The sequence below is a fragment of the Acipenser ruthenus genome, chromosome 11 (genome assembly GCF_902713425.1).
Source record: "Acipenser ruthenus chromosome 11, fAciRut3.2 maternal haplotype, whole genome shotgun sequence".
NCBI classification, from domain to species: domain Eukaryota; kingdom Metazoa; phylum Chordata; class Actinopteri; order Acipenseriformes; family Acipenseridae; genus Acipenser; species Acipenser ruthenus.
Genome location: NC_081199.1, coordinates 3,398,152 through 3,422,732, shown reverse-complemented (window position 1 = coordinate 3,422,732; position 24,581 = coordinate 3,398,152). Strand labels below are relative to the sequence as shown.

Here is a 24,581-nt window from a genome sequence, read left to right as displayed (position 1 = left end):
CCGGCAGGTTTCTCCACAGAGTTGATGCTAGCATTAGCTCAGAGTGCTGTTTCTGCTCTGCAGAGGAAACAGTGTTTCACATGTATAGTGAGTGTGTCAGGCTAGGACCACTCTTCCATCTCCTACAGGAGCTCCTGCAGGGCCTAGGCGAGGAGTTCACAAAAGAGCTTTTTATCTTTGGGGTTCCCTACAGTTTTAAAAAGAGAAACAGGTGTGTTTTAATTAATTTTATAATGGGTCAGGCAAAATTGGCCATTTTAAAATCCAGAAAGAACAGCATCTCTGGCGCTGGGCTGACTGATGTTGTGTTGCAGTTCAGGGTTTTGGTGGTCAGCCGGATAAGAGTGGATTTTGAATTTTTTAAACTAAATAATAACCCGGAGGACTTCCAGGAGAGGTGGTGTGTGGGAGACGCCTTGTGTGCTGTGAGTGAGGAGGGGGAGCTCCAGTTTTTGTTCTAGTTTTAATTTAATTTTTTATTGTTTTACAGTGTTTTTATTAATTTTGGCTTTAATCTGTTTTTAACAGAAAGAAAACACTGTGTTTTTTTAATTGATTTTTTATGATCCTTTTATTTTGGTAAAATCTATTTTTAAGGAGAACATGATGTATTTTAGGATTTTTTAATATTGCTAAATCTTAATTTTGTTATGTTTTACCTTTTTTGAGTTTTAATGGATTTTATTTGGAATGTTAAATAAAGGATCTTAAAAGTCTCTCTCTCTCTCTCTCTCTCTCTCGCTCGCTCGCTCACTTTCTCTCTCTTAACAAGAAAAAATGTCTGGATCATTTTAGTATAACTTGTTTGTTTTTTGTTTTTTTTACAACACAGTGGTTTGTCTTTCCTGGAAAATGAAAATTAATCTTTGAATGCAATATTTATTTAAGGCCAAGTATCGTCCCAGAAGTATTCGTAGCTTATAGAGAAGGGCGGTACATTTTATAATTTGATATCCACATATTTACTTATTCTATCAAGCGCTCTGTTAACAGGCTTCCTGTGAGGTGTTCACTATCAAATGCTAATGCTACAGTTTGTTTGTCAGTATATTAAACACATGTTTTTCTGATCCTCGTTCGTGTAACTTGTTGGTATAAGCATGGTCCGAAAGAACTGAGACAAACAGTAGCAGGAAGAACATTTGATCATCAGCACCTCACAAGAAGCTAAATTATTATTGCAGCAAAAAAATATACTAAATATAGATATACACAACTTACATTACAAGAAATGCTAACCAGTTAGAAATGTACAGATATATACATTTACAAGGTAGAAAATAATATATTCCCACGGGTGGTTAAAACAATGTTATTAACTCTGTAACCTTTACATTGGGTGCGTTAAAAGCTGAAACAGTTTATCCCCGAAAATGCATTCTTGTAAAGAAACTTGACCTTTAAAACACACATGCCAAAGAACTTCAGCCAGATCTCATTGGTTAAAACAGCTGGTCAACCTCGTCAGCTGAAATCCTGATAATATGAAACCCTCATAACAATTCAATGAGAAGGTCAGCCTTAATCATTGTGAGTGGGTTAGACCAATTGAGAAAACACACTGCAAACACAATTTTTCAGAGAAGTTTTGGGTATATCTCTCCATTCTGGGGTTGGTCCAGGGCCCTAATTAACAGACTATTGCAGGTTACTATTTATCAAGTACAGCTATTCTAATTGTATTTATACAAATGATTAAACCCGACTTGGACCTTAGTACTGCGCTCATTGAAATGGCCCATCACACACGACGAACAGACAGGAGCCAAGGCGTAACACTATCTGACTAATGAGATACAGACTGTCAATTGAGGGATATTAGTGTTACGCATGGCAGCAACATGTTTACTGACTGTCACATAATATTCATTTACATAAATAGTAAAGCTCTGATTCAGCTGGACATTATGCGTGGCCATAAGCACCCCAACATTTTGCACATTCCAATAATTTTTTCAACAGTGTGCGTTTTAGTGAGACAGAAGTTCTGACACTGTTCTTAAAGAACACCCCACATTTACTGTACTTCATCCAAAATGGGTCTGTCACAATATTTTGACAGATAAGGTAATTTTATATATATTTTTTTCATATTTCATAAAACATTTTAAAAATCAATCTAACAAAAGTAAAATAAAAAATAAAGCGGTTGAAAAGATTTGACTAGAAATCCGATCAATGGGCCTTAATCGTTTCTATACACTGAGAAAGCAGTGCTATTTTTTGTAATCTAATATATAAACAGAACGAAAGTCCAAATGTGGTGGTGCCTCCGACCAAAATACAGTTGCTGCACATTTCAGCCAATACCATTTAAAGCAGTTTCTGTCCTTTTAAATCTGCAACGCTCAACAAACACAATCTGTTTTGCACAGTATATCATTCTTTGGTGCCTGTTTATTACATTCTTTCATTGCTCATCCTTCTATGCATTGTTTATCAGAAAGCAGACATCACGGTTTACATTCACCACATTCAAATATGGCCTGTTTTTCAGTGCAGACCTTGTAAGCATGTATTTTTTAAATGCAACTTTTTTTAAAAGCCTCTCTACCTTCCCAAATCCAGATCTGACTGGTGAATGGCCGAGCATAATTTTAACATTTTATCTCCTGCAGTTTTGGAGAACTCCTTTGTGATGACGGACAAACACAGATGATTGTTCCATTGACTATTCAAGGGACTGGCTATATTTCTAACTATAGTTGCCATTGGCAGAACAAGTATGAACATTGATAATCTGTAGTTTGTCTTCATATAATGCCCATGCTACAAGCTACTGGTCATGGACAAAGTTCACATGGACACAAGACCAGACAGAGATGACCATGGCTGTATCTATAAAAATGTGAGTGGCTTAAAAACAGGAGCTTGCTGATCGTTAATGCAGTGGCTATATGATTTAGTCTCCCCGGATCCAATTAAAGGACTGATTTGTCTGGTAACACTTTTAATTACGGTTAGTGCTTAATTAGATATATACAAATGATGTATTGCTCATTAGTAATGCGTTAGTGAAATACGCTTGCCAGCTGTGCCATTTGTTTGTGTTTGCCCTTACTTTCCACGCACTAGAAACACCACTGGAAATTCTGTATGATTCATTTCTGTGTTATTGCTTATAACTACTGACCACACAATATTAAGATGCAATTAACACAAACCTGTGGAAGGTTATGTGCAGATTGAAAACTTAACTGACCTTTCTTAATGCATTATTAATGGGTAATAAAGATCTATTCAGTTGTGATCACCGATTCTTCTTATGCGGCACATGATCTTAAATGTTAGAAGTTTTCATTGTGTCCATCTGTTTGAATTGCTTTTTCAACACGTGTCCAGAGTTCTTCTTACTATTATTATTATTATTATTATTATTATTATTATTATTATTATTATTATTATTGTTATTATATTCTTAAGCAGCCCTTAGTGAATGTTCATGCAGTTGAGTCCACCAGTGGTGTGGGATGACTTCAGTTCCTCATCAATGGGTTCTAGTTCTGTATATAACTGCAATGCTTTGGGTGTGTTTAGATGTAAATCCATGCATCTGCATGCGTATTACAGCAGCTGATGTTCACTGATCATGATTCCATGCATCCAAAGGCACCGGCTTCTTTCCAGACAAACTGGGTGTGGGGCAACAAGGGGGGGGGGGGACAGGGACAGCAACAGCCAAAGCAAGGCAGCACTGGCAGGCATCTGCCACACAGCCCACGGCTGCCCATTGCAGTGGGTGTTTGTTTTTGCTGTTCTTGGGGTTGTTGTTTGTAAAGAGGAGAAGTGTGGTTGCTGGCGTGGCTGTTGCTTTCTTCTCAACGCTCCTATTTCATCCCGCTCCGCAGCACCTGATTGGCTGCAATCAGCATGACGCTGATGATGAACGCGATGGCAAAGGCGCCAATCAGGCTCTTCCTCACACAGGTCTGCTTGATCTGTTGCGTGGGGCTGGCTGTCAGTGTAAGAGAGAGGGATGCATTAGTCACAAAGTACTGCTGGTGGCTGTCAGATATGACAATAATCAATCAAACGTCCTGATAGTGGTAGCCACACTTCTGCCACACAGCAAATGTAATATGAATATCAATGGACAAATCTAAGGACGACAAACAAAAGGTTTTAAAAAAACACATAAAATTACTGTCGATATCCACGGGGCATTCGTCAGGGTTTTCTATGTGTCCCTCCTCTTCCGTCATGATGATGTTCTCAATGTCTTTCATGGATAAGTGATCGCAGAAGGTGTCGTAAAGCAGTCTTTTCAGCTCCTCCACTGTTAGTTTCTGCATGTCGCACTGCACAAGAGAGAGGTGGGACAGGCAGACACTGTTTTAGGGTTTCAGTCTGAAAGTGCTGCGGTTCAGATCCACTCAGTCAGCTCTCTCCATCATCTGAATTATTAAGTAGAAACACCCGACTTGCCACCAGTCTGCTGCCAGGGCAGTTCATGCAATAACCACTGTGGGTTGTCTTATGGCCAGTATATTGGAAATCATGAGAAATGCATAGATGTTGATTATTAGTTACCTTCCAGAACACAGTGTCAAAGTCAGTCCCATGAAACCTGTCAGGCATTCCTGCTGAAGACAGCTTAGGTCCCAGCAGGGTCACAAACTCATCAAAATCAACCTGCCCGTCCCCTGCAGAACAGCACAAGAAAGCAGAGTGTTTATTGAAACCAGATCATGCGCAAAGGGGTGCATTCACTTGATCTAAACAGTGGCATAACTTAATACTGCCATTGCTAAATCACTCAAATAAGGGCACTTTGCGACAAAATATAACAAACCAACTTCGATAACAATCTTTTTTGTATTTTTTTTTTTTTAAGTGGTTTCTAATTTTTAGATTTAAAAAAAGTGCGGATATTTAGATTCGCTAATATTTGGATGGCACAAACCCCATTGACTGTTTAAAGAAAAAAAAAACTTGATGGTCTCTCCATCAGGCCACGGGAGGTCAGCCCCTTACCATCCATGTCCAGTCTCTGGATAATGACCTCCAGCTCCACCTCGTTGGGCATGTATCCCAGGGACCGCATGGCCATGCCCAGCTCCTGCTTGGAGATGAATCCATTCCCATCCCGATCAAACACCTTAAACGCCTGCCGGATCTCTGTAGGAAACAACTAGATTAAAGATACAAATAATAGGGGCTCCCGAGTGGCGCATCCAGTAAAACCACTTGCTAGAGTGCAGGATGCGCTCTATAGCCTGGACATCGCCGGTTCGAGTCCAGGCTATTCCACAGCCGACTGTGGATGGGAGCTTCCAGGGGGCGGCGCTCAATTGGCCGAGCGTCACCCGGGGGGAGGGAGGGTTAGGTCGGCCAGGGTGTCCTCGGCTCACCGCACACCAGCGACCTCTGTAGTCTGGCCGGGCGCCTGCGGGCTTGCCTGTAAGCTGCCCAGAGCTGCATTGTCCTCCGACGCTGTAGCTCTGAGGCGGCTGAACGGTGAGTTCGCAGTGTGTAAAGAAGCGGGCGGCTGACGGCACACGCTTCGGAGGACAGCGTGTGTTCATCTTCGCCCCTCCAGAGTCAGCGCAGGGGTGGTAGCGGTGAGCTGAGCCTAAAAAATAATTGGGCATTTCAAACTGGGGAGAAAATAATAAAAAAAACTAATTGGCAAAGACTAAATTTAAAAAAAAGATACAAATAATGGTAAAACATGCATTGTTCGGACTTCAGCAATGATAAGTCTGGACCTGTTTACATAGATAAAATAATACCAGCCCATGGAGAGGCACAAACTCTTATTTCCTTGACCTCTTCTACTATGGTCTTGGTCTGTGTCCTTTGATGTATGCTTAATATCATCTGCATTTTCTGAATATGTATAAATTCCATTCAAAGCCTTATAAGTAATCATCTCAGCAGATGCTACAATAGAAAACGATAGAGAACACACTTAGTAGGATCTTAATATTAAGATGGTATTTATCTCTCCAACTCAAAATGCCATTTCAGTGTTTCCCCTAAAATAACATGTGAGACTTGGACCTTTCTAACCGTATTGGAAAAAGTCCAAAACTTGAAACGGTTAATACAAAAATGTAATTAAAATGGCATTTGAAGCTGAGCAGCCGTTTAAAATTGCAGTATAAAGAGCAAATTAGAGACTGCAGTGAAATACATCCCCAGCCTTTTAAAGTACTCCTTGAGCCTTGAGCCCGAGACATGCACTTGAAATAACAATAATCATAATGCTAAGTCTAAAATGCAGAGCCTCTTCAAACTTCAAATGGAAAAAATAATGGATTTGAAACGCTTATTACAAGCTATCGAGTGCTAGTGAGTGCTCTGGCTTGATCATCATCATTCTTGTATAAATATGTACGGTGCCAGTTTGGGGTTTTCTGTTTTACTTATTGCAAGCCCTTTTTTATCGAGTTATACTAGTTTTACATACTTGAATTCAAAGTGAAACCTGCATAAAATAAAATTCCATTCCCTATGCATCTAACCTGGGGAGAGAAAAAAAAAACTGAATTTATTCAATTGGTCTTAAGACCATGTCTGGAGTTATTGTGTAAAGATGTTTTTAATTAAGGCAACTTAGCTGCCAATGTATTTTTCAAGTGGTTTTCGTGAGTGTTATGAATACTGTAGCTCGGTGCAGTTCAAAACGAACAGTATCATTTAAGAACTGGGGTGATGAAACACACATGCCTCCATGCACCCTATTAAAAGCCAGAAGGAACAGTAGACCATGTGTGCCCATAAGTTGAGTGATGATGTATTTCGATGCCCACACACTCAGGCTGTGCCCACAATCGCTTCCTAGTTTTAGGTAATGGGTACTGCAGAGGAAGGTCTCGTTCTTTCTTTATTTTGATAGTGCTCAGCAATCACTGTATGTATTTTTTTGATATATAAAAGAATACTTGCATTCCTATTTACATGATTTCATTAATAACATTGTTGCTAATGTTTTTTGCCACGTTGTTGAACGTTGCACGTCTTTGAATGTAAAACAAAAATCCATTTGAAAATATCTGCTGTTTTTCTTTTTCACTTTAGGAATGTCTATGTATCTTTCTGTCTAGATATTTAAATGCATGAGCTTAATTATTATTATTTTCTTAGCAGACGCCCTTATCCAGGGTGACTTACAATTGTTACAAGATATCACATTATACATTATTTCACATTATACAGTTATCACATTATTTTTACATACAATTGCCCATTTATACAGTTGGGTTTTTACTGGCGCAATCTAGGTAAAGTACCTTGCTCAAGGGTACAACAGCAGTGTCCCCCACTGGGTATTGAACCCACGACCCTCCAGTTAAGAGTCCAGAGCCCTAACCACTACTCCACACTGCTGCCACACTATCATGGCGCCACAAAATGTGTGCAAGCAACAATTCTGAAATGATCTGTGTATATGCACAAATCAGGTACTTAACATGCACATAAATATAGACCCTGGAAAAAAAATAAGGGCACAAGTTTAGCTGATGACTCAAGTAGAATTCTGCTCAAGTCAAAGGACCCATCTGTGCAACAGTTTCATAATAGCTAATGCAATACATCTCTCCTACTCGCACTCATTGCTAGAAAAAAACATTTTGCTTCCAAACCAGATAAACAATGAATATAAATTTAGAAATACGGTTTTGATCTGCCAGAGGATCTGTGGAACAACGAAATCAGAATTGACCAGAGAGACAGTGTTAGCCATACTTCTTAAAGTTTATTTCATCTTTGAAAGTAAGTGGTTAAAAGGACAAACAGGAAAAAAACAAATAGTAAGAGCTGTGATATTAATGTGAAATATCTCTGCATTTTCTATAGAAATTAAACATATTCCCAATGCATTACAAAAAAATGATCTATGCATTCATCCAGATATAAAGCAGCACTAGTTACAGACTTCTCTCTAAAACACAGTGCTGGTAAACACTGACTTGTGTGCTTCATCTGACCAGCACAGGCCTTCCTCATTCACTTCTTTTTCAATCTCCCCATGGAGCTCTATTGCAGACGTGCCAGACACATAACAATAGGAACTTGTACGGTCTGCAAGCCTTGAAGCACGGCTCTCCAGCCCTGCATTCATTCACACCCAAATCCACAAAACCGGCAATAAATCACACTGATGCTACAAAACACAAACAGATCCAGACTGAAGATGGAATTCAGTCAATCAACTGCACAATATTCTCACGACACAATTTATACTCAAGTCCAGATAGATGGGACTTAGTTGCTTTATTGCTTTATTCATTTGCTCCTGCATCGCTCGGCCCTTTTTTCTTACTTACACTTATATTCGATCAGCATCATTTGCTGTGATAATAAGAAAGAGTGGCATTGCAGGATGGAAAGGTAATTCAATATTGCAAGCGTGTTCTCCTGAAGTGTAGGAATGCATGTATAATGTGACTATGGCAGTGTTGAATGTAATGTTGTTCGTTCAGTTTGCTCTCTATGCTTCTTGTTTGCATTACCAGGAGTGTCTCTTCCAGGCAAAGATCATGATTTTATAATAATAATAATAATAATAATAATAATAATAATAATAATCCTGAATCTTTATTATTATTATTATTATTATTATTATTATTATTATTATTATTATTATTATTAGTGATTAATCCAAGGGGCTTCTGAGGACCTTTTTATCTCATACTTCTACTTTCATTAATAACTATAAAACACATCATTAATTATCATTAATCTTGGGTTACATTAGGTAGTCCAAGATCTTTATCATTGGTCAATCCATGAGTAATGTTACTAGTACAAGAGCAATTAAAATATTGTGACAATAACTTAAGGAATAAGTTACACCCAACTGTACACAATTGAATTCATTAGGCTGTTATTAAATTGAGAAATTCTAATGGCATCTATAAAGTACTGGAGCACAACAACTGGAGTATCACAATGCTATGACCCAATTGGAAATGCAGTACTGGTATGATACTGCATCAGTACTGAGATTTCAGCTGCCACTGAGATTCACTTGAAATCGGTTTGAACTCAGGTTCTGTCACTTCCGTCAGCAGTAGATCGAGATCAAATCCATTTTGTTTGTCAGCCCCAGTTAGGATTGCAGGCTGCACGACAGTGTCCCTGCAAAGATTTAAGGGTTATAAAATCAAACTGAGTAAGCGCTGGCACAGTGCAAACTGTTGAATCAGGAACGGGCTCTAACTGACAACAATGGGTTAAACATTGCCACGTCATTCTGTGGGTAAGAAGTACCAACATTTAAAATGCAATGCTTTCTTTTCCAGATGATATAGTGACAGCCGAGTATAGGGCTCTGAAATGTGGTAATGTTTGAGTTATGGGGAGCTCGCTGATAGATAAACTATTAAACTTACTGCTACACAGCAGCTGCGTCCTTGTTTGTGCGGCTCAGCCTGGGATAGAATGCAATGCCGCACACAGCACCCTCTTTCTGCTCAGCTGTCTTGAACTCATATTCAGCATCTCATATTAAAAGTTTCTTTCCATGCAAACCTTTGGCAAACTGATGATCTGTGGCAGAAGGAAGGGGCTTGTATTGATGCATTTTCAGTGTACAATACCTCTTAATTGAATGTTACACTTTTCAATCCACACAGCCCTGTCCTCGGTAATCCTTCAAAGAGAGAACTTCATAGGGAGACGTTGTACCTTCGGGAGATTGTAACAGGTTATCAGCTCAACCGCCCCACTGTGTAAGAACTTCACACAGCCACATGCTGCAATATCCATCAAGACAGGCAGTGTGCTTAAAGTATTCACATGTGTTTACCCATGATGGGTATCACATGCAAGGCAGTCTGGAAGACGGCATGAACTGCAGGACCAGATAGAGATTGAATGTTGGAATTGATATTCAGTAATGACTCTCTTAAAAAATGAAAAGGTGATCATTCTGTTTGAAATCAGGAGATAAAAGAACGACCTGAATATTCTGTGTGTCGCTCAGGCATCATGAGCAGCATATGGATACAAAATCTCTCTGGATTCATCACACCTTCAGTCAGTGACTCAGAGAGCATTCAGTACTTCAGCATATTGCTGTTGCCTTTTAACTAAATTGAAGGTTCGCCTAATAGTACACAACTGACGACAAGCACCCCTGTAGGATGAAAAGTATTTAAGAGCACAGTGGGGATTACAGTTTTGGTCATGGCCCATCTACAAAGTAAATGTATCCTGTCAAAATGCAAACTGGGTTATCCTTTAACAAACTAAATGGATTTCCCTTAATAGCACATTACTCTGTTCATTTGAACACATGACTTATTCCTCTTCTTCTCTTAGAAATATACTGAGTGGGATCTCGGACTGGGGAAGAAAAGGACTGTAGCTGTGTACCTGTCAGACGTGAAAGCAAGTCTTCCAATTTCCACAGTGTCTCAGTGAATCTGCATCGCCCTGCATCAACCCTGAAACGCTTGTATTTCATTACTGTAGTTACAGCCCCTAGATTGCCAATCATGGAATCGCTTACCATTTCCTAATTCAATCAAATCTATTCACAAAGAGTTTATTTTTCAAAGACTGTTATAAATTAAACCTTTCAAGACTTTAACCATTTCATGCATTGCAACCTCATATGGGGACAGATAAAAAAAAACTCTTCTAGTCTTTATATGAGGACATATGGAAGACGCAAACATATGATGACCTCATATGAGGTAGGAGATAGTGTGCAACCTTTGTTGCATGATGACCTCATAGGATGAAATGTGTGCCCCATATAAAGCAATGAAAAAAAACTGATTTAAATTTTTTTAAAAAAATAATATGACCTCATGGCTGCATGAAAGGGTTGAGAAGCCTATTGCCAAAGTTATTTAATTAGGAAAATCATTTTTCATTAAAGCTTTCATGATTTAGGATTGTTGTCTAGACTGTGTGAATGTTGACTAGGGATTTAAATCACCATGTCTTCAGCATGATGCAGCCAAGAGTGTCTAAGACAGCCTTGCTTATCAAAGCAAGCACGGCCCGCTCGGCATTCACTGCAAAGAGGCTTACATGCTGCCTTGGCTGAAACACTAGCAGCTTGATGTAATGTATTGCGTAGAAAGGATTCCAAGTGTTGGCAGCACTGTTTTATAGCATATTTTTCAGATGCAACATTATAGCGCCTTATCGTACCAAAGCATCCTAAAAGCACTTCATTGATAGATAGAAAACATGTCTGAACCAAAGCTATCCAACAGAAGAAAGGGAGACTAAATATGTCTTTATTTTGGGGCGTATCCCTGAAGTGAATTCCATAAAGGGGGTTCATAATGACTAAAAGAGCTGTTTAGTAAAGAGATAAACAGGGTGTGTGTTGCAGCTTGGGCAGTAGCATCCACACTTCAATAACCTGTCTGGTTTGTGCTCATCGCTGCCAAAACCTGGTCTGTGATCTCTGGTGACGACCTCTGTGTTGGGTATTATCACTGGATTCTGGATCAAAGCGTCTAACAGGAGCAATGAGGCAGCGGTACTGCTACTTTCCATCATCAATTTGTTTTCAGCTGCCATTGTAAGTTCCTCCAGTTGCTGAGTTGCACACCCTTGGCTTTGAAGGTGCTAATTGAAAATCACGGTCTAAATATCTCATTAAAGTTGCACTTCTTTTGGATGATAAAATATTTCTGTCTTACGGCCCACCAAGCTCTATTAGACTGCAGTTTGAGAGGACCGTTCCCACAATGAGAATGACTATCCCTGTACAGTGCATTGATGCTAAGAATACATTAACAACTGTCTTTCTTGAAACTTAGATTTGTCTTACTTTTAAGGCTGGCTGTAGTCCTTAATCAAATGTAATGCTATTATCTGTTATTTGCTGTTTTCTATCATTTGTTACAAATTGCCCACACACACATACACACATGAAATATATATATGGTCAAACTATGCACACAAACACACACACTGTGCTGTTGGTGGGATTGAATAGGAAAAGTGCATCCCTCCTAGTCACACAGTGACATGTTCAAACCATTACCACGCTGCCTCCTGTTAATTTCCAGAGTCACTGAGTTGTTACACAGGTAGCATTTGCTAAAGATTTTACCACAGTGAATACATTCTGCCCAATAGCTTCCATGTGTATCCATATACTGCTGGAAGACAGAGTGGCTAAATTACTCTCTGCTGTACTATAGCAAAGGATCAGGGGAATACACTAGTGCCCTCTATAAATACCATACAGAGTGGCTGCTTGCATTGCCTCTAATGTGTTATAGAAATGACCATGGGATTATACCAATTTGCTGCAACACAGAAAGAAAACTTTTCCCAGTGTGTTTTGCTCTTTGACACACATTAAAACAGACTGCAGGAGTCTTAGTTTCTTCACCTGAATCTATCTGAGCCACGAAACAGGGGACCTTAAGAAAAATCCATTTTGACTTTTAAGTATTGTGTGATAACAACAAGCACACAGTTGTGGTTCATCCTGGGTGAATAATTCTGTAGAAGTAAAAGTACCGCTCCCCCGAGTGATAGGAGACTACAGAAACCCTGCAGTGTTTACAAGAAACACATTGCTTTACCTTTCTCTGTATCCCCTATTGCAAAAATATATTTTGCAACCTTGTTTTGATATTTTTATTCACACATTATGAGTCATTTTACAACTTTTACTCTTTGCGTTTCTAAGGAGAAAGACATTTCTCTTATAAGCATCATAGCGTACCCAGATCATGCTCCCTCCTGCAACAAGGAAGTGCACTGTTTGAACAGCTTGTATTGTGGGGACTAGCATTGTTGCAGGAGGGAGCACAATCTGGATTCACTATAACGCTCAGAGAAGAGAAATTCTTTCAACTGTTCAAAGCTGTCAAGTAAAAGTAAACATTTTTTAGTTGATTTAGGTGTGAAAATGAAATCTCAAAATAAACAGGAATATGTTGAAATATGTCTCTGTGATACAGACAGGACAGAATACAGCAAGGCAAGGTTTCTTGTAAATACCGCAGGGTAATCTGTCACACTTAAAGTAAAGATCATCTCCTGAATACCAATAGAAATGTGTCCGCACTTGCTTTTCAAATCTAGATCTCAGATGATCAGGGTGCTTGGGGACCCTCTGGTTCTAATTGATGTACAGTGTGCCCAAGCACTTGTGTATTATTTTCCAGGTTTTACAGTCACCAGAGACCGGGAGATATATAGAGAGAGAGACAGACAGACAGACAGACAGACAGACAGACAGACAGTGACCCCTCAACCCTACTGCTATAACATGCAGATGGTCTACTTTGTGCCCCTTGCTGGGAATGCTAAGAGGTGTATTACAGTTTTAAATGGCTTAATGTTTATTCTCTCTTGTCATGTGTTTTGTTCTGTACTGGTACGTACACTGTCATAGATGTGTAACAAATAATACAGAAGGTGGACTCAACAAGCCACATTGTATGTACTGTACAAGCTGTGATATGTCTTCTCTATATCATGGGGATTTTATTTAGTGAGACTAAAAGTCTCATCAGTAAGCAGAACGTTTCCATTTAGGTCTGACACTGAACCAGTGTTTAATCCAAGGGCCCCTGAGTGCATGCTAATTTCAAGATCATTAACTGGTAAACCTCCACGCTGTCTCCCTCGTTATTTCATCATCGGCATATCAACTTAGATTTGGTGCAAGAAATCTGACTTGCTTCATAAAAACAGATACACTGTGAGACACAGTAGTCTCTGATACGGTCTGAAATACCTAAGTCACACACAAAGCTGCTGCAGAGACAGAACGTAGAAAAGCTGTGCTTATTGATGATCTTATCACCGTTATGCACCTGGGAGCCCCACAATCTGGAACCAGCATGGCCATTATGGTTTCGAAATGGCTTTTAATGCTGCGTTGCTCAAGCTTTAAGCCAGTCTAATGCACTGACTTTTGAGATACCCCAATGAAACTAGCTGCTCTGGGTTTGTACTCAGGATTATCCATGTCTGGAAATTGTTAGATAATCCTTCGGAGCTACGCAGATGCACTGCATGGGCTGGATGGAAATAAAAAGGTACATTAAGCGAAGCCCTATTGCAGGAATTCAAGCAGAACAGCCACTTCCTACCCAAACACATGGGCGAGCTTGAAGTGTCCTGCATAGTGTCACAGGCATGTCATTTATCAATACACTTCTCACCTCTTGGCACTATCAAGTCCTATAGCCAGAGGCAGGGAATCAAAGACTGGGTATTGCAGTATAGCAAGCTGGTGGCACAGACAGCAGGGATTCTCATCTCACTGAAAAAGGGGTGACACTTGAATCAGGCACTATGAAGAATACATTATACCTTCAGAAAACTGTTATTCTGTCTGTGCATATTCCTTTACATTGCTTTAAGTATTCAGAACATGCTGTCATGTGTTCTTTATGTTATGAAAAGCATAGAGAAGACAGCTTATTTCCAAAATGAAGGGGCAAGTGATTAAAAAAACGGGCTATCAATTCCAAAGAGTGTCAATTTCAAATAAAGTGCTACAGAAAATGTGCTTTTTTGCATAATCTACATAAAACAAATGCAAGCATGTGTTGGTAAGATCATGCACTTAATCTATTACCATCTTTTACTGTGAGAAAAAAAAGAAATCAGCATTGTGTATATGTTCCGAATAACTCAGATCCTAGTATATGCTGTACTGTATATCCCAGAAACTGGAGAAACGTGCTGCTTGAGCAATTTCAGCAATTCATGAGTACATTTCCATAAACAGAACCACTAACTGGAGGCAACATATCATTTCAGAATGACCGATGATCTGCAATACATTTACATCATCTGTGCTCTACAGAACATTAAATTAGCAGCTCTTCGTGTCAACTAAGAAACTACTATGATATAGTGACATGGTTTGCGCCTGTGTTCTGTACAGTAAGACCAAAATCTAAAACACAACATAGTGTGCACTAAACCCCACATACTGCGTGCAACAACTCCTGCGCATGTTTATCTTTTTATAATGAAGGGGAAAACAGACAAGAGACCGCACGTGTGCTTTAGTTATTTGTGTGTTATCACTATCCATTATAATATGGCTAGCAGTGAGTGAGGGCGGGAGGGAGAGCGACGGCCCCGTCAAGAAATCGCGTTTAAAATGATGTATGGACAGGATGTTTATCACCTTCGAGGCTAGGGAACGCTGAGTGGCATGTTATAGCTTTTAATGGCACAAGTTTATACTGTATCCTAAACAGCTACTCCTCCATGTTTCCACCTCCATCTACAGAGAAAACAACATTACTGTGCTCCTGGGACCTGAGTGTGGGACGAGAGAGCCAGTGTCTCAAAACCACAGAGTATTAGCTGCTATTTACTGAAATCGAGTAATACTCAGCACTGCATGATAAACCAGGCTGAAATGTAGTTTGGGTATGTTTTTTTTTTTAAGTGCCCACGGTTAGCGAGTCGGTGTTTTTTTTTTTTTTGTTTGTTTTTTGTGAATAAAATAATTTATTTTTAAATTAGGTGTTGGTGCTTACAAATGTTAAATTATACAACGGTTGTTGCCCCTCTGTCGTCCAATGACAGAGAACAGAAATACTGGTGTAACAAAAGACGCTCCGTTTTCCTGCAGCGCTAACATCAGACCTGTTGATCAACTGTATCTTGTGTCACACGATGGAGTGTAAGGGTTGTGGTCATAATGAATTGAAATCAAACTGCAGAATTACATAGCACACCCATATCATAACTGTGCGTGACTATGTTAGGAGGCAGTGAGTGTTCGTTATGTTTTTTACAATGCCAGGGCTCTCTAGTGTATAAGGTGCTGTCCAGGGTACTGAAATGTGGATGGAACCGCTGTTTGTGGAACTGTACTGTACTCTCATTCCTGTGGCGCTCCACAGAAAAACAATAAATAAAACTTTGTAATAGGGTTTTACTGTCAGGTACATTTTGAGTTTATTTTTTCAAACTATTTATTTTTGAAAGGTTTAAAATTATCCCTTGCATAGATGGACTTCTCCCCAATGAAAACAATAGTAATACATGTGTTAATCATAGAAAAGCGGTACCTAGTTTAAAGAGAAATATCTGATTTGGTTAAAACAAAAAAACACACACACACAATGCAGCCTGCCTGTTAAATATATGTGGACTAACAGGGTGCATGCATGGTTTTATCCGTGGAATACCCATTTATTTCAAGACACGTACTCAAATTAGCTTGCCAGTTCTTCATGGTCGAGCGATTGTATTCCACAGATTGCAGGGCTTAAGAGAAGCTTGCGTTATATCATGCATCTGAAGTCGATATTACAGCTCGAATTATTATTATTATTATTATTATTATTATTATTATTATTATTATTATTATTATTATTATTATTAATATTATTATTATTATTATTATTTATACTGCAGACGCCTTCATTCCTATAATCATGAATCTCTTTTGAGTGTCTGTGGGTTTAGTCAGTTATACCACAGTGCTCCTAATATAACAATAAAACACTCTTAATGCGTTAGTGAAAATGACCGTGGCACCTGCAATTCCCGGGCATTCGGTTTTTGCATGTCACTTTTACATTTTAATCATCCTTATTGTATCCCCACTTTGCATATGATGGTTTGACGATGGAGATGAAAATAAAACTCCCGCACACTTACCTTCTAATTCATCCTCGGGGATATTCACAGGGGTCTTGTACGTGAGTATGTCTGGGATGGTACAGATCCCTCTGTACATTAAAGTGGAGGTCACTGGATGGAGAGGCATTTTGGCGATCCAAAACCAACACCTGTGTCGAGATCTTCATATAGCAATCTATAGTAATCTGGTGGTGGGTCCCTTGAGCTTCGATTCACTTGTTGAAAAGGTGACGGAACGCTGAGCCCTCATAAAGCCATGAGTTAATGTCTTATTGCTGCTTTTGTAGAGAAAACAATCACAGTAATTGATCGTTGTGCTTAGTATTGGGAAATGATTACTCACTCCTATAACATATCCACCTTCCACCTGCATCTAAGTAAAGCCAAAGTCTGTGAAATCCCCGTAATAATTGCCAATAACCGAATCTAAAACTTTACGCCAAATTCCCCTAACCGTAATTTTTATCAGTGATGTGTAATCTCTGGTCGTGAATACTGTAAAAACTTCAACCTAAGCTTAGAAAAATGAATCATGCATACAAACGACCAGCAAATTTAGATTCCCGATTTGTATTTGAACCTATTGCACCATCTTGAGTATAACGCACGTTCAGTTAATGACGAAGGACCCATTACATCTAAACCTGGCTACAGGATTTATCAACAAGCCCGTACAACACACACACACACATACACACACACACACACACACACACACACAGACAAATAACGGGACTTTCTGTGAAACTAAGCTCGACTCTAGCACCTGAAACTGGTATGGTATTGAAGCATCTTTTTTGTTTGTTTGTTTGTTTGTTTAATTCAAAACACGAACTTTAAATCAAATCAAATTGTTCGAATCCGAAACAGAGCCCGTGATAGCTGTAAGCGATTTAGACTGAAATAATCGTCTAACTTTCTCCCTGACCACAAAGCTTTTTTTTTCTTTTCTTTAGCCTGTTTCCAATTGATCAGAGTGATTCAGTCCAACACAAAGCCGTGCTTTCCATTACTCGTTGAGAGAACGTTGTTTTCTTTGTATTGTGACGCCTCTTTCATTTCACTCCAGGTGAAGTGAAGCCGTTGCTTCTCTGTGGCTTCTTTCAAGCTCTCTGGTTGAGCTCTCGTTTCTGTTCCGCTGCTCGCCTGCTCGCTCGCTTTCTGCTGTGACACACGTGGTATCTTCCCTATTACATATTCAGGGAAAACTGGAAGAATGGAAATAAAAATAAATATTTATTCAATCTACATCAGTACAGTATATCTATACAGAATTCTAGCTGTGTTGAATGCGAAATAGTTGCACTGTGACCTGTTCTGAAACCAACAGTACCGCCATTCTGCGTCTATTATTATTATTATTATTATTATTATTATTATTATTATTATTATTATTATTATTATTATTATTATTATTATTATTATTATTATCTATCTGTACACTGCATTGTAATATAAACATTTTAAAGGTGGGGGGGGGGCCCTCATGCACTGCACACAAAATTCATACTCATACTAATGCTATTTGCACATTTGATATGTCATTTGTCTCAATTAATTATGTTATGTCATGTCCCGTATTTAATATATATATATATATATATATATATATATATATATATATATATATATATATATATATATATATTAGATATAGATAGATAGATAGATAGATAGATAGATAGATAGATAGATAGATATTCAAAATAAGCACTAAAGTATGTTTCAAATCTGCTGCATACAATGTAGGTGTATTTCTTGAACATTTGGGTCAACAGAGTGAATTGTTCTGTTTTTTCTTATTTTACCTATATTTGAAACATACAAATCCCGCTCTTGTTCTTGTTTGGGTTCTTATTCTCATCATTTTACAATGAATTAAATACATGAATAAATAAATAAACAGGTGTTTACACGACCAGCTACTCATGCAGGAAGTGTGCACTATTTGTGTTAATGGAATACAATGCCAGTACCATCGGTGCACGTTTAACACCTTAAGAAGCAGAGCCTCCGATTACAGACCACCAACACCTGGGCGCTGATACTGCACAACACAGTGATATACAACTGCGGTATAATAATAGCAAATAACTGAGTGACGACTATCAGTAAGCGAGCGGCATTAGCAGCAGTCTAGCTACTGGGGAATTTCAAGAGGTATTGTTGCCTTCGTCATTCTCCTTTTAAAGGCTGATGGTAGAAATGTGTTTGACATACAGCACTTCACAAGGGCTGGTGGTTCCCCTGTTGGTGCTCCACTCAAGGAAGCGCCGCTTTCACTGTGCCATATGTCTTGTAGCTATGTTTGTTTTTGATGCACGTACCGCTACACTTATTATATTACTAAAATCTGTTTCACTTTTTACTTGCCGGTATGTATTGAAAGCGAAGCTGATCACCTCCCGTTACAGTGCATACATTAAAATACAAACATGTATTGTGTTTAAAATGGTAGACAAAGGCATTACACGAAGATTACGCCCCTTACTAAAACATGACTGGTGCAATACGGCGGTGTATTAAGTTTGCTTAAATTGTTAAGTTTGGGTGTAAGAAAAGAAAACACTTTGGTGACGTCTTATCTCCGGTTTCTCAACACTCTTGGAAAGACGCGGCAGGTATTCGCTGTTGCCCATTGCTGGTTTTGCTGACAGCTTGCTTTGCCTTTGCGAAGTCTCTCCCCTGAGCTTGCAGAAAATTGCATATCAATGCTGCACCTGGGTCTCGAGCTAAAGCAGACAGGTATGAGACGTGAGAGTCTGCGGAATCCACGAGAAGCTGCAGTAAACTGTAGACAGAAGCCACTTGCAGACAGGGCGTGGTGGCACGCCACAACCAGCAAACAGGTACCACGACAAAAATTTGCAATATGCATTTTTAAGATCCATTCCAGCACCACAATTACAGGGTGCAGATGTACAGTCAGAGAGAAGTGTGTTTTAAAAAACGCATGCAAGAATAAGAAAGCATGCATCTGTAACAGTGCCTTTCATCATGAATAATCCCATAGCACGTCACAATAAAACTATAACAGTAAGAATAGAACACGGCGGTCCGGTCAAAATCTTTTGTTTCATATTGAATTGCATTTAAACAGCCTTTTTGGATATTAGTGTTAGCGCACATGACTGGGCAGTCTTACCCATGTGCCTGCATGGCCACACACAGAACATTAACTCATGTATAGATTGTTTCTGATTTTAACAAGCATATCTTTTATTCACCTCTGAATTGTTTTCCACGTTGCCCTTATCCTGCAGGGTGGAAATAAAAAGAGGCTCTCAGTCAATTTCACCCCTGATGGGAGGCTGGGACTAAAGAGACGCTGTTCTCCATTCAGGCACTTTAGAGGGGAGAAATCGGCAGGTGGCCCAAGAAGGTCATGGCACTATATATAGTTGCGATTTTCAACCAGCATTCATCCGACTCTGTAGCAGTTCGATCCCTTGTGTATAGGGTTCTCTGCTTCTTTCATGCTAATACGCAAGGGATCGTGTGGGGTAGCGATATTAAGATTTTTCCAGTGTTCCATTAAATTTGGCAACTGCCCTCCCTTTAGAGTTGATTAACTTTTAATTGAGAGAGAGAGAGAGAGAGAGAGAGAGAGAGAGAGAGAGAGAGAGAGATTGTCTGGCTACTTGGGCTCTATTTGCCCTGATCACAGTCTTGATGCAATATCGTAGACTCCACAAGGTCACTGTCATGCTGCTCAAACCATTCCACATATATATATATATATATATATATATATATATATATATATATATATATATATATATATAGGCAATTGATTTTAAAGCCGGTTAGGATACAGACTATTGACAACCTCCTGGCTCTAACTGCTGAACTGAAAGCACCCAGTCGCATACATTTTTTGCTTGCAAGTTCCCAGCGCTGCTCCAGGGTTCACTTTCACTGCAGTCTTGCAGATGATCTGATTCGTCAGGTGTCAGGTCCTCAATGTTGTCCATCAGTGATTTGATGACAGCCGGACTCGCCTGGTTAAAAAAGCTTCACTTTTGACAGCAGCCCTTAGGAGCTACATAAGGCCTGCCAGTGAATGCCAGATCAATATCTGAGTCTCTTCCTGAGGTAAGTTTTTATGAAACATTTTCATCCAGATAACCTCAAATAGTACAGTGAATAGGATACCATTTCCCTTATCTAGTCAACATGTAATACGTACCATTTAAATATGTGTAGTGCCTCTGTATGACAAGCATAGCATTCTCCACAATGAATATGATATCAAGTTATTTCAGTTCAGAATTGGCACAAAAATGGAACAATTTAAATCAAATGGAAGCACAAACTAGAAGGAAAATACATTTGAAACAATACAATGGACACAATGCCCAGCAACACTGTTTAAAAAAATTATAATAAAAAACAACGTTACATTATAAATGAGACCGGATTAGATGGAAGTCATAACAATAACAATAACAAATATCCAACATGAGTTTTTTTTAATGCTATTCATTTAAGTAGTGGGGTGGATATCGCTTCCACCCAAAACAGCCACATTGCACCTCATTGCTGATCACCAGGATTTTTACAAAAACAGCAATGAGTTTTTAATAGGCATGTCAAGCCCTGGGGAGTCCTAAGTGTGGTTGCTGATGACAGCTTGGCAACTTATAGTCTGTGGTTTTTGGACTGTGGCCAGTATTACTGTATTATGAACATGTTAAAGTCACTCTGTGAATAAATCTTTTTTCTTTTTACTAAGTGTATTACTGTGTCGTTGTATAATCTAGTGCTGCTCTCCACCTGGGACTGAGCTTCAGATTTACATTTTTTTGTGTGTTTAATTCTTATCGCTCCTCAGTAGAGCCCTGTGTTGTGCTGCCTGCCTGTCTGTGTGAATGCTAATAACCGTTTGAAGTGCTTGCTGAGTTATTTAGGGATGCCCGTTGGAACACTGCTCTGCCACGGAGGAGGCGAAATGTCTGAATGTGGAGCAGAAACCTCAAAAAGGACTCCAAGTGCATAAACAAACAAAGCCAGCTCCTGGGAGCCTGGAGCTTGTTATTATGCATTACAAGAATGTAATACAGTTTAGAAGCTTCCCTTTGAAAATACCGGGGGTCTTTTTTTAATGAATTCCCATGTATTTTAATGCAGTAGTCATTATACATTTTTAAACAAAAACTGAAAGTTGTTAGGGTGTGTATCATTAACATGTAACTAAACCACAGCAAATGGTTAATTGCATTTGAATTAAATATGGAATCATGACACTCTAAATAAAGCGTTACCGATCAGGATAAGTTACATGGCGAAGAGTATACCTGTAAAATGTAGCCTACATGCTTTTCCCTTTGAACCAAGGCTGTGTTGTGCTTCACGAATAAGGATCATCAAAAAATGCTTGCCAGTAGCCCTAAGGATGTTAATTAAGGGTTGGATAATCTGAGCTGATCGCAAACCAGACTCAATTTTCTCTGGTTCACAGACAGGTTCTTCTTCACGACAGGTGCTGTTTAATAAATGAACTTGTGCAATCAGGTTAGCAGCTGTTATTATACGAGCGAAAGAATGGGAAATGTAAGTTGAATAATGGCTGTGGAACTCTAGCATGCTTCTCACGTGTTTCCTGGGAGAGTGAGAGCTGAACCAGCTACAACGGACCGCTTTCGCCATCACAACGTTTGCATTATCTGCATGATGTATCTGAAATTCCAGTTTCGTTCTATTCACAGAGAAAAATTCAACGATTTAAGCAGCAGTTTTGATAGCACACCAAATTGTTTAACTAAGACTAGAAAGACCTCTGCCATGTCTTTGCAGCTCTTTGGGTACAGGACTGCTGGAGACAGCTCTATTAGTTTGTATTCAGGTCGTGCAGTTCATTTCGTACCCATTGGCAACTCACTGACATGATTAGTATGGATAATTTGCTATTCCCACATTCTGTACCATTGTTCCTTGCCAAGAAATTCATGCGGAATTAAAAGCACTCGAGGATACTCTTGGAGTGGAAGTTTGTTTCTGCTTACTGCCTGACCTCTCACTCTGTATATTCCAAGGCAGCTCTGTCACTTCATGAACGGATGGGTTTCTCATTTTATAGGTGAAAAACAAACCAGAATCTCCACTGTCAAAACTTGCATTATCTCTGTAGCCCAAACCCAAACCATTTCCAGGGTCTTCATTCAAACTTACCTTTGTGCACAGATCAATATTTTAATCTTTAACTTTAGACTCCATCCCTCCGATACACTTTCCCAATGACATCTGGGTATAACCTATAGGTCGATGTTGTCTGAGATGAGGGTGTGTGTGCCTCAATACAGAACAGATAACAGTAAAATACAACAGGTCCCCAGGGGCTGTAACCAGACCAGACCAGGAATGTGTTGCATGTTTATCCTTTCCAGAATATAGTGTAGCCACAATGTAAACTACTTTGCTTTTTTTATCAGTTTCTTACACGTAGGGTTTTACATCATGTTAAAGGAGTGATAATACATTTGAGCTGTTAAAACCTGTGCATCTGTGCAGATGTTCCTCTGGGTGAATAGCATGGCAGTAAGACTGTCACACCTGCACCTAACAACTGGGTTACACAGCAGTGTAGGTGACATTCAAGGATCCAGTGATGAGTGGATGTGGACATACCTGTTAAGGAGTCGCTGGTCAGTTAGTAAGCTCTGGGCAATGCAGAGCGCTATCGTGAGCAACTTATTAGCATTCTCTGCCAGACCAGTATGCGCTACCATTTTCTAATGGTTCTTTTCAAGCTGTGATAAAGCCTAGCTGAAATGCATTCATCTGAAAACACGAAACAGAGTTGAAATTCAAATGTGGCTAATACTGGATATTTGCAATTCCGTCAAGATAAAAGTCAAGCAGGGAGAGGAAATAAAACTTCAAAGTTTTGGAAATTAGGGCGATGCTGCTCGCTCTTCTTTTCAGTCCCAGTTGATTTCTGTTTACAAACAAGTTAAGTGAAGCAGGTTTGACACATCAAAAGCAGACGGTCTCCAGGCTGTGTCTCTGAGCCGGCTGGCTTTTTGTGAGACACAAGGAGAAAGATTTAAAGAGATGCTTTGATGCAATATATCACACCATGCTTTCAAATTCTGTTTATCCTGTCGCCACAGTCATCACTATATTGTAAATCTTCTTGTTTGCCATAGGAAGATATCTCCGGCATGATCATTTATAATGTTTATTATGATGCTGCGTGTGTGCTGTAGAAGGAACACAGGGGAATACTAGGCAATTCTGTGATACTATTAAACCACATAATTGACTTTATGCATGTTTACATTCATGTAGACTCAATTATTTTCTCTTTCTTTTTGGCATACTTTTTGAAAGCTTTGTAGCTCAGAAAATGATATATAAATTGGTATGTTTTGTCCGGGGCTGAGTTATCGTAACACAAAAGAATAATCATCAATAATGAACTTAAATCTGGATTTTACAGTACGTTATGCCAGCTGTGCACCAATTAAATGACTTAATTGAAAATCGTATCACTAATGTTTTATTGCACATGGATAAGCAGCATCCTGCAAAGTGAAGAACCACACACAAGCAAACTGTCCCAATATTGTGCTATCTTACATAGATGCAATGAGTCACATGTCCTTACACAGTAAAGCATAGTACAACTCGTACAACTCGCTGTCAGCATGACCTGATCGGGAATTAACGGTGAAAAACTGTGGGAGCGCTACGCTGTGTAATGTGCCTCTTAGCACACACACACACACACAAGAGAAAGTGACAGAGGGATTGAATTATGGGGTAAATGGGATCCATGAACATTATCACTAGCTCTGTGGTATAAAGGGATGCCTTACAATGAGGGAGCACGCCCCCTCCCCCCCATTAGCATTTCTCAAGGTGAAGTCTAACCTGTAAACATTAGCACCAATGAACAATTACAATAAATCTACTTAGAACCACAGCTTTGCTGAAGAAGTAAGTAGGGAGAGGAGGGAGCCTTTTTTTTTTTTTTTTTTTTTTACTTTATAAGCAACATTGGGTGATTTATGTACAGGCAA

General features: G+C 39.2%; 1 protein-coding gene across 1 annotated transcript; it reads right to left on the bottom strand.

The window, feature by feature from the left end:
• Window positions 1-789: 789 nt before the first annotated feature.
• LOC117426471 (calcium-binding protein 7-like) lies at window positions 790-17,672 on the bottom strand. Its single transcript, XM_034044059.3, has 5 exons — window positions 16,576-17,672; window positions 4,975-5,118; window positions 4,531-4,643; window positions 4,145-4,298; window positions 790-3,955 (listed from the first exon to the last, which is right to left on the bottom strand). The coding sequence occupies exons 1-5, from the start codon at window positions 16,682-16,684 to the stop codon at window positions 3,828-3,830; spliced, it is 648 nt and encodes a 215-aa protein (XP_033899950.3). The 5' UTR covers window positions 16,685-17,672; the 3' UTR covers window positions 790-3,827.
• Window positions 17,673-24,581: the final 6,909 nt, after the last annotated feature.